The following is a 12,106-nucleotide window of genomic DNA, read 5'->3' on the forward strand; positions in this document are numbered from 1 at the left end:
GTAACCAAGTTACAGAAATACGTATAAAAACAACAAAAACAGCAGCAGTCACACACCACAATTGAAAAATAAATTACTTCCATATATTAACATAAGACGTGTGATAGGGCAAAACAATGTATAACATGTTTCAGTAAAAAAACAGCTTAAAAACAGGTACAATGCCCAATAGAAACAGGTTCTCAATCCTTTCAAATGGCCTGAAATTCCCCCAAATTGATCAGCTCAGGTAACCTCAGTTCCTTTCGTAAGTTATTCCATGACCATGGAGCAGCAAGATTTGTGTTGGCTCCAGGAACAAACATTCCGAGTATGTCCTGCGGCCTTAAGACCTTAAAACAGTGGTCCCCAACCACCGGGCCGCGGCCCGATACCGGTCCGCGGACCGATTGGTACCGGGCCGCACAAGAAATACATTTTAAAAAAAAAACTAAAAAAAACTTTTTATGAAATCAACATAAAAAACACAATATATACATTATATATCAATATAGATCAATACAGTCTGCAGGGATACAGTCCGTAAGCACACATGATTGTATTTATTTATGTAAAAAAATTTGTTTTTTTTAAATTCTTTTTTAAAAAATTTTTAAATACCACATTAAATACCCACATTGCCGAGAGCAGGTGTGTCCAAGTTGTCCACTGAGGGCCGCACACTGAAAAATCAAAGCAAGCGGGGGCCATTTTCATATTTTTTATTTCAAAAACCCATACAATATATGTATAAAAAATATACATTTAGGCTTCCACTCAGGCTTGATCCCGGGGACCCCAAAGGGTTTTGGTCAAAAACATATTAAAAATGTGTCAATATTTATTAATCCAACTTTTTTTATTGGCATTTTCAAATAGACAGAAAAAAGTGCAAGTCGAAACAGTACAATTTTAAAGTCAGTAAAAATATTTAAATTTTTCTGAGGGAACTCTCCTGAAGGAATCAATAAAGTACTATCTATCCATCTATCTATTCACACCCTTTCCCTTAAAACCCAAACCACCCACCCACCCTCCCACCCCACTCAGGTCACACCAACAAGGGACATATGGCACAAACATAGAACAAGTAAGATGACAAGGACAGACACATTCATGCACACACATACGAGGCCAGAGACAGACAGACAGGCTGAAAGGAGAAATATTTATTATTATTATTATTATTATTCAAGGTTTACATCTCTAGATCAACATGAGGTCTGTCAATATAAAGTTGTTAAATACTTAAGTTGTATGCCCTTTTTGTCAAAGAAAATCCTGTTTTTTTATGAATAAAAATTTTAAGTGGAATATTTGAGATTGTATAATAATTGGAGCCTTAAAAGGGTCAATAACTCATAACAACATTGATTTTAATTAATTATTATTTTTTGAGCAATGAGACTTAAAAAAAAAAGTCCCACTAAAATTATCGGGGATCCAAAAGGGTCCTACTCATTAAAGTGTTAAAAAATAAATTATACTTTTTAAAAAAAACTTTTAACACAATAATCTCGAGATCAACTTCAGATCTATCCGTCAATTATACGTTTTATTGTTGAGGGTCCTTGAGGGCCTGAAGACCTCCGATCTACAGTGTCAAATGTCTCTAAAAGAACTTTGTTGGTTGATACTGAATTGTTCTCTTAGACGCTCCGAAGAACACGTCAGTCAGCTACGTGAGTCCAGTGACGGAGGGCACTTCCATCACGCTGACCTGCAACACCGACGCCAACCCAGCTGTGGACAGCTACACCTGGTACCAAGTGGACGGAAATCAGGTGACACCGGTGGGATCCAGGAAACAACATTACATCACGGTCACAGAGGCCACAATCAGCTTTTACTGCAGAGTCCACAACAGATATGGATACCAGAACTCATCCAGAACGCTGATAGACGTGCAATGTAAGTCCATGTCATACCCAACATGAAGCACTACTTTTTAGGACCAACTTGTGAAAAGTTTAACAGGTTCAGGTGAAAATGAATGTACAGCACAAAAGTGTTCTGCTCTTAAAGGCCTACTGAAACCCACTACTACCGACCACGCAGTCTGATAGTTTATATATCAATGATGAAATCTTAACATTGCAACACATGCCAATACGGCCGGGTTAAATTATAAAGTACAATTTTAAATTTCCCGCTAAACTTCCGGTTGGAAACGTCTATGTATGATGACATATGCGCGTGACGTCACGACGGCAACGGAAGTATTCATACCCAATGTGTCACCATACAAACTGCTCTGTTTTCATCGAACAATTCCACAGTATTCTGGACATCTGTGTTGGTGAATCTTTTGCAATTTGTTTAATGAACAATAGAGATTGCAAAGAAGAAAGTTGTAGGTGGGATCGGTGTATTAGCGGCTGGCTGTAGCAACACAACAAGGAGTACTTACTTGGATAGCAGACGCGCTAGCCGATGCTAGCCGCCAACCGCATCTGTGATCGGGTGAAGTCCTTCGTCGCGCCGTCGATCGCTGGAACGCAGGTGAGCACGGGTGTTGATGAGCAGATGAGGGCTGGCTGGCGTAGGTGGAGCGCTAATGTTTTTATCATAGCTCTGTGAGGTCCGGTTGCTAAGTTGCTAAGTTAGCTTCAGCGTCGTTAGCAACAGCATTGTTAAGCTTTGCCAGGCTGAGAATTATTAACCGTGTAGTTACATGTCCATGGTTTAATAGTATTGTTGATCTTCTGTCTATCCTTCCAGTCAGGGATTTATTTATTTTGTTTCTATCTGCATTTGAGCCAGATGCTATCACGTTAGCTCAGTAGCTAAAGAGCTTCGCTGATGTATTGTCGTGGAGATAAAAGTCACTGTGAATGTCCATTTCGCGTTCTCGACTCTCATTTTCAAGAGGATATAGTATCCGAGGTGGTTTAAAATACAAATCCGTGATCCACAATAGAAAAAGGAGAGTTGTGTGGAATCCAATGAGACCTTGCACCTAAGTTACGGTCAGAGCGAAAAAAGATACACCCTGCACTGCCTCTCTAGTTCTTCACTCTAACGTTCCTCATCCACGAATCTTTCATCCTCGCTCAAATTAATGGGGTAATCGTCGCTTTCTCTGTCCGAATCTCTCTCGCTCCATTGTAAACAACGGGGAATTGTGAGGAATCCTTCCTCCTGTGACGTCACGCTACTTCCGGTATAGGCAAGGCTTTTTTTTTATCAGCGACCAAAAGTTGCGAACTTTATCGTCGTTGTTCTATACTAAATCCTTTCAGCAAAAATATGGCAATATCGCGAAATGATCAAGCATGACACATAGAATGGATCTGCTAACTCCGTTTAAATTAAAAAAATTCATTTCAGTAGGCCTTTAAAGTTTCCCTGACATCCTATAACGGTAATATGATGTTACCGTTTGTTGAGTTAGCACTGGATTGATAGGTGGACACGACAAAGGAGGTATTTGATACCTAGAAGAGTTTACATGTGTTTTTTGTTCAATCCCAGAAAGACTGTGACTTAAAGTTTAATCCTGGTTTTGTAGATACACTGAGACAAAGTCTAAGCTTGTTGTGTTTTCGAAACTGCACCAATTTCCTCAGAATTTTCAACAAACTTGAAGTGTTGTCCAGAGGATTATTTGTGATCTGTACGTTTTCAGAATGTGCTTGTTCTATTTTTGGCCAAAGTCAAACAAAGAGAGCAACCTGGAGTTGTCTTTATTTTTAAGTTATCATGCCATGATTTTACCCATTTGGGAATAGATTTTCCTCCATGCGGCCCCTGAGCTAAAATGAGTTTGACATCCCTGTCCTAGAGCAGGAAAGTGCTAAACAAGTGACCTAAACACATGAAACAACAGGGGTGGGGATGAGACCCCTCTGAAAAGTGCCATTTTTGATGGAGGGGGGGAGGATGTGTGAGGTTTTTTTCCCCTGACCTCCCAGTCCAGTAGGGCGTGATCTTAAATGAGGGGTGTCCAAACTTTTTCCACTGAGGGCCGCACACTGAAAAATCAAAGCAAGCTGGGGCCATTTTGGTATTTTTTACTTAAAAAAACCCCATATGTGTCAGGTTCAAACACTGATGACATCTATTAAACAAGACAAGAAGCAAGGAATTAAACAGAGACAGAATTAAATTTGGCTCAATTGAGGAGAGCGCGTACACCTGTACCCTTGTGCAGTGTTCCAACACGCTCCTGACGAAAGATTGTACGCCTCCTCTTTTATTTGGACTTTCCCTGATTACATGGCAACAGCTGTTTCTAAGGGACGGGGGCCGTAAACAGCCATCGCCTTTGATTACAACAGTTCAAAGAAAAGGTCGTAAAACAGTTCAAAGAAGAGATGCCTTGAGGGGAGTAAGGTCCTGCTTCCTCTTCGCTTTGTAGTTCTCGGGTCAAGACAATATCTTTCTGTTGATTACAATACATCAAAGAAACAGAACACCTTCATGTTGCTTCCCATCCTACACAGTGGAGTTTTACAAGCCTTCTTCTTGGTACGTTCAAAGACAGCTTTTGTCTTCTCGCCGGGAACTCAATGAAACACAAAGTTTTGTGATAACTTAGATACAATTATTCTGACAATATTGTATAAAAAATATACATTTAGGCCTCCACTCAGGCTTGATCCCGGGGACCCCAAAGGGTTTTGGTCCAAAAAATAAAAAAAATGTGTCATTATTTAGTATTATTATTATTATTCAAGGTTTACATCTCCAAATCAACATTAGGTCTATCTGTCAAGATAAAGTTGTTAAATATTGAAGTTGTATGCCCTTTTTGTCAAAGAAAACCCTGTTTTTTTATGGGGAAAAAACAAAAATATGCATTATTTTCACCCAATAACGTTTTTAAGGGGAATATTTGAGATTATATAATAGTTGGAGCCTTAAAAAGGTCAGTAACTCATAACAACATTGATTTTATATATTTTTTGAGCAATGACTATGGCGTCACATTAGTACCAAAAATCCAAGCGCGTAAAAACTTATCGCGCGCTGATTCTCCACTTCGTGCGCGCGCGCGGCGCCTTCTTGCGTGCGCGCGGTGCCTTTCTGCGCGCGCGCTGTCTCGGTCTGTGCGCTGTCATGTTTCATTTTGGTACTTTGGGGGCGGGCATGCTTAGACCGCCCCTTCTTTCTGATTGGCTTTGAAAAAAAAATGAAAAAAAAAAGAAAGAAAAATACAACTTCAAGTAGGTTGTAAAAAAAAGGCAGATGAAGTGAAACTATAGCAATGCTTTTCTTTCCACTCTCTCATACACACCACACAGATACTCATGTTATGAGAAGTATATTGTTTCAAAAATATTAACATTAATTGTTGATATTTTAAACTTCTTTCAGATTACATTGCTCGAATTCAAAAACCACTTTACTACACAAATATTAGGCCCAATGTGCAGGATTATTCTATTAGTATTAGTTATTTTTATGTTTTATCATATCTTAGCTTATTTTTATGTTTTGTCATATCTTAGCCTATTTTTATATGGTCTTATTATATTTATATTTCAGTTTTTATTGTATTTTATTTTATTTTATAGTTTTTCATATTGTAGTTTATTTTTATGTTTGATTATATCTTATCTTATTTCATATTATTTTTGGACTTTTACCTGATGTGTATTTTAATTATTTTTAATCCATTTATTTGATCATCTAGTGCACGGGTCACCAACCTTTTTGAAACCAAGAGCTACTTCTTGGGTACTGATTAATGCGAAGGGCCTACCAGTTTGATACACACTTCAATAAATTGCCAGAAATAGCCAATTTGCTCAATTTACCTTTAACTCTATGTTATTATTCATAATCATGATATTTACACTTAATTGAACGGTTTAAAAGAGGAGAAAACACAAAAAAAATGACAATTAAATTTTGAAACATAGTTTATCTTCAATTTTGACTCTTTAAAATTCAAAATTCAACCGAAAAAAAGAAGAGAAAAACTAGCTAATTCGAATCTTTTTGAAAAAATAAAAAAAATAATTTATGGAACATCATTAGTAATTTTTCCTGATTAAGATTCATTTTAGAATTTTGATAACATGTTTTAAATAGGTTAAAATCCAATCTGCACTTTGTTATAATATATAACAAATTGGAACCAAGCTATATTTCTAACAAAGACAAATCATTATTTCTTCTAGATTTTCAGAACAAACATTTTAAAAGAAATTCAAAAGACTTTGAAATAAGATTTAAATTTGATTCTACAGATTTCTAGATTTGTCTGAATATTTTTTTTGAATTTTAATCATAATAAGTTTGAAGAAATATTTCACAAATATTCTTCGTTGAAAAAACAGAAGCTAAAATGAAGAATTAAATTAAAATGTATTTATTATTCTTTACAATAAAAAAAAATTACTTGAACATTGATTTAAATTGTCAGGAAATAAGAGGAAGGAATTTAAAAGGTAAAAAGGTATATATGTTTAAAAATCCTAAAATCATTTTTTAAGGTTGTATTTTTTTCTCTAAATTGTCTTTCTGAAAGTTATAAGAAGCAAAGTAAAAAATGTATGAATTTATTTGAACATGTGAAGACCAAGTCTTTAAAATATTTTCTTGGATTTTCAAATTCTATTTGAGTTTTGTCTCTCTTAGAATTAAAAATGTCGAGCAAAGCGAGACCAGCTTGCTAGTAAATAAATAAAATTAAAAAAATAGAGGTAGCTCACTGGTAAGTGCTGCTATTTGAGCTATTTTTAGAACAGGCCAGCGGGCTACTCATCTGGTCCTTACGGGCTACCTGGTGCCCGCGGGCACCGCGTTGGTGACCCCTGATCTAGTGTTTCCTCAAAGAGCCCTCTGGATCTCCACATCCAGAGGGTTCCTGTGATTGGCTATTGTCATTGTGTTGTTATTATTATTGTTGTTGTTGTTGTTTGTTTATTTTTATGTACATATTTGACTGTCTTCATGGGGTGTGGGTGTTATTTCTCATTTTGTTTTTAACTATGTAAAGCACTTTGAGCTGCATTTTAAATATATGAAAAGTGCTTTATAAATAAAAATTTATTATTATTATTTTTAGTAATAGTACCCTTACAATCACTCCAAACCAGTTCAATAACTTACCTCTTTTTCAGCCAACATTTTTTTATCCACTTCTTCCTCTGTAAATCTTGATACATATTGACGATGACCCGCCCTGCTATACGTCTGATTGCTCAAAGCCAATCAGAAAGAAGGGGCGGTCTAAGCATGCCCGCCCCCAAAGTACCAAAATGAAACATGACAGCGCACAGACCGAGACAGCGCGCGCGCAGAAAGGCACCGCGCGCGCGCAAAACGAGACAGCGCGCGCGCAGAAAGGCACCGCGCGCACGCAAGAAGGCGCCGCGCGCGCGCACGCAAGAAGGCGCCGCGCGCGCGCACAAAGGCACCACGCGCGCGCAAAAGGGTGTCGCGTGCGCGCACGAAGTGGAGAATCAGCGCGCGATAACAGTTTTTACGCCGCTTGGATTTTTGGTACTAATGTGACGCCATAAATGACACTTAAAAAAAATTATTGGGGGATCTAAAAGGGTCCTACTCATTAAAGCGTTAAAAAATAAATTATACCTTTTTTTTTTACTGTTTACTTTGATTGATTGATTGATTGATTGAGACTTTTATTAGTAGGTTGCACAGTGAAGTACATATTCCGTACAATTGACCACTAAATGGTAACACCCGAATAAGTTTTTCAACTTGTTTAAGTCGGGGTCCACTTAAATTGATTCATGATACAGATATATACTATCATATATACTATCATCATAATACAGTCATCACACAAGATAATCACATTGAATTATTTACATTATTTACAATCAGGAGTGTGGAGGGGGGGTGGGGTGGGGGGGTGGGGGGGGGGGGTGGGGATATGGACATCAAGTAGTGGACATAGAGAGAGAGAGAGAGAGAGAGAGAGAGAGATCAGAAGGCATAAGAAAAAGAATCTGAATTTGATTGTTTACATTTGATTATTAGCAATCCGGGGAGGGTGTTAGTTTAGGGTTGTAGCTGCCTGGAGGTGAACTTTTATAGCGGTTTTGAAGGAGGATAGAGATGCCCTTTCTTTTATACCTGTTGGGAGCGCATTCCACATTGATGTGGCATAGAAAGAGAATGAGTTAAGACCTTTGTTAGTTCGGAATCTAGGTTTAACGTGGTTAGTGGAGCACCCCCTGGTGTTGTGGTTATGGCGGTCATTTACGTTAAGGAAGTAGTTTGACATGTACTTCGGTATCAGGGAGGTGTAGCGGATTTTATAGACAAGGCTCAGTGCAAGTTGTTTAACTCTGTCCTCCACCTTGAGCCAGCCCACTTTAGAGAAGTGGGTAGGAGTGAGGTGGGATCTGGGGTACTTTTAACACAATAATCTCTTTAGATCCATCCGTCAATTATAACTTTTATTGTTGTTTATGTTTTTTGTTTGTCCATTTTAGGCCCTTCTTTAAAGAAAAAAAACCATAGTTTTTTATATGGCAAACACAAAATATGCAACATTTTCCCCAAAAAAATATCTCAAAGTGGAATATTTAATGTGACGTAATTGAAGCCTTGAATAGGTCAATAATTAATAATGACATTGATTTTGATTAATTATTATTTTTTAAAGAAATAAACAGCCTGCATGGCAGCTTTGTGTTATTAGAGTCAACATTGCAACATTTCCTTGTTACATTTCACCTGTTTGCTCTTTTATACCGTTTTTGTTTTTTTGTTTTTTTTTAAATCGTATTTTTAGAACGTGCTCTGGGGCCGTTAAAAAAATAACTGCAGGCCGCAAATGGCTTTGAACACCCCTGTCTTAAATGCAAAATAACAAATGGTGTTTCTTCTCACAGTTCCTCCCAAGGAAACAACAGTTATCTTCGAGCCCGCTGGTCCGATAGTGGAGGGCGACACTGTGGTGCTGCTGTGTCAAAGCCGGGCCAAACCGCCTGCGTCCAACCATGCCTGGTTAAAAAACGGCAACCGGATACGCAACGAGACGGACGGGGTCTTGATCTTGGAACGTGTGGAGGAGAGCGATCGCGCCCTCTATCGCTGTAGAGCCATAAACCAGCTGGGAGAGGAGCTCTCAGCCGGCGTTCAGATGGACGTTGAATGTAAGTGAAAAGTTCATTCTTGGGGGTAACGATTCAATTCAGAATTGATTGTCCATTCAAAATCAATACTTTTTTAATAACTTCGGATGCCAGTTGTTTGATTTGCTACATTTCTCCATAAAACTGCTCTGACCAATTACTTAAAAGAAAGCTGGTTTTGTTTAAAAAAAGAAAAAGAAAAAAAGGATTTCTACCCAAACATTTAATAAAGTCAAATACAAATAAGGCAACAAGAGAAGTATCCAACTTTTCTAAAGTAAATATGCACAGCAGATATGATCATCTACATCAGGGGTCCGCAAACTACAATCCGCCAGCGTCCAAAATCTGGTCCGCGGGAAGTCCCAAGTTAAAAAAAAAATATATATATATACCGTATTTTTCGGACTATAAGTCGCAGTCTTTTTCATAGTTTTTTCCTTCTTTATTATGCATTTTCGGCAGGTGCGACTTATACTCCGGTGCGACTTATACTCCGAAAAATACGGTATATGTATTTATTTTTTAAAATCTGTCCTTTCTAATCCATTTTTTACTGCTTGTTAGTCTCGGTGTCTCCGAGCCGCTCAGGCAAATCATATTGTCTAAAAATGCCTTTTCCCATCGATAACGCGACATCATAAATATTGCCAAAAGTATTTGGCCACCCATCCAAATGATCAGAAGCAGGTGTCCTAATCACTTGGCCCGGTCACAGGTGTATACAATCAAGCACTTAGGCATGGAGACGGTTTCTACAAACATACACTACCGTTCAAAAGTTTGGGGTCACCCAAACAATTTTGTGGAATAGCCTTCATTTCTAAGAACAAGAATAGACTGTCGAGTTTCAGATGAAAGTTCTCTTTTTCTGGCCATTTTGAGCGTTTAATTGACCCCACAAATGTGATGCTCCAGAAACTCAATCTGCTCAAAGGAAGGTCAATTTTGTAGCTTTTGTAACGAGCTAAACTGTTTTCAGATGTGTGAACATGATTGCACAAGGGTTTTCTAATCATCAATTAGCCTTCTGAGCCAATGAGCAAACACATTGTACCATTAGAACACTGGAGTGATAGTTTCTGGAAATAGGCCTCTATACACCTATGTAGATATTGCACCAAAAACCAGACATTTGCAGCTAGAATAGTCATTTACCACATTAGCAATGTATAGAGTGTATTTCTTTAAAGTTAAGACTAGTTTAAAGTTATCTTCATTGAAAAGTACAGTGCTTTTCCTTCAAAAATAAGGACATTTCAATGTGACCCCAAACATTTGAACGGTAGTGTATGTGAAAGAATGGGCCGCTCTCAGGAGCTCAGTGATTTCCAGCGTGGAACTGTCATAGGATGCCACCTGTGCAACAAATCCAGTTGTGAAATTTCATCGCTCCTAAAAATTCCAAAGTCAACTGTCGGCTTTGTTGTAAGAAAATGGAAGAGTTTGGGAACAACAACAACTCAGCCACCAAGTGGTAGGCCACGTAAACAGACAGAGAGGGGTCAGCGGATGCTGAAGCGCATAGTGCAAAGACTTTCTGCACAGTCAGTTGCTACAGAGCTCCAAACTTCATGTGACCCTCCAATTAGCCCACGTACAGTACGCAGAGAGCTTCATGGAATTGGTTTCCATGGCCGAGCAGCTGCATCTAAGCCATACATCACCAAGTCCAATGCAAAGCGTGGGATGCAGTGGAGACGCCTTCTCTGGAGTGACGAATCACGCTTTTCCATCTGGCAATCTGACGGACCAGTCTGGGTTTGGAGGTTGCCAGGAGAACGCCACATTTTGGACTGCATTGTGCCGAGTGTGAAATTTGGTGGAGGAGGAATTATGGTGTGGGGTTGTTTTTCCGGAGTTGGGCTTGGCCCCTTAGTTCCAGTGAAAGGAACTTTGAGTGCTCCAGGATACCAAAACATTTTGGACAATTCCATGCTCCCAACCTTGTGGGAACAGTTTGGAGCGGGCGGTCACGCCAAATTTCTTCCCCCCTACAAAAACCTTCCCCTCCCCATTTACTTCCGGGGTCACGTTTCCTCTTTTGTCATCCCATAGATTGTGTTTGTAAAATTGTTTTTTTAATTTTTTAATTTTTTTTATAATATAGCGTTAACAAAACGTCTGTATTAATCAGACAAATTAACTTGAGGATATTCCTGACTGAATGCACATTTGACTCGTGGACATATGCGGAAATGAATAACAGTGTACAATAAGTTAATTCATTATCAATCAACATTATCAAACTTTATTAAACTTTATTTATTATTAATTTACTAAATTTATGCGTAAAATACAGTTTTTTTTAGTTCTCTGTGTAAGTCAACTAAATTAAAATGACATTTATGTGAACTTAAATTTTTTTAGTTTCATTCGTTGTTTTTACGTCAGCACTCATGTTTCCCATAAATCGTGTTACTTTGGGAATGCACGTGTGAACAAATACTCATTGCACATTTGACTACCGTACAGGACAGAGAATTAAACGATTTTTGATTCGTTTTCCAAGGGTCAACACTACTTCAGGGTTAATTTTTCTTTCAGACGGATGGGTTTTCGGTTGATATTGTTGGCAAACACGATTTACTGAGATTCACTCTAACTTCGAGTAAGAACATACTGAATTTAACGAATACATTTAGTTTTAATAAAGTTTGATAATGTTGATTGATAATGAATTAACTTATTGTACACTGTTATTCATTTCCGCATATGTCCACAAGTCAAATGTGCATTCAGTCAGGAATATCCTCAAGTTAATTTGTCAGATTAATACTTGTCCGATTAATACAGACGTTTTGTTAACGCTATATTATTAAAAAAAATAAATAAAATAAAACTTTTTTTTTAAAAAAACACAAGCTATGGGATGACGTAAGAGGAAACGTGACACCGGAAGTAAATGTGTGTGTGTATGTGTGTGGGGGGGGGGGGGGGGGGGGGGGGCAGCGCCCCCTTCCTCTTCCAACATGACTGTGCACAAACACCAACACACCAACACAGCAGGCAATTGTTTCTTATTGTCATTAAATGGTGTTTGTGATGAACTTTTTAAAACACAT

At 38.1% G+C, this 12,106-nt stretch overlaps 1 protein-coding gene across 1 annotated transcript in view; it reads left to right on the forward strand.

Moving 5' to 3' along the window:
• LOC133635726 (hemicentin-2-like) overlaps positions 1-12,106 on the forward strand; it is a 75,773-nt gene that overhangs the window by 9,891 nt on the left and 53,776 nt on the right. The window contains exons 6-7 of the mRNA XM_062028974.1: positions 1,633-1,890; positions 8,799-9,062. Of these exons, the coding sequence (XP_061884958.1) occupies positions 1,633-1,890; positions 8,799-9,062 (522 nt within the window). The remainder of the gene's footprint in view (positions 1-1,632; positions 1,891-8,798; positions 9,063-12,106) is intronic.

This window comes from Entelurus aequoreus, linkage group LG20 (genome assembly GCF_033978785.1).
Source record: "Entelurus aequoreus isolate RoL-2023_Sb linkage group LG20, RoL_Eaeq_v1.1, whole genome shotgun sequence".
NCBI lineage: Eukaryota > Metazoa > Chordata > Actinopteri > Syngnathiformes > Syngnathidae > Entelurus > Entelurus aequoreus.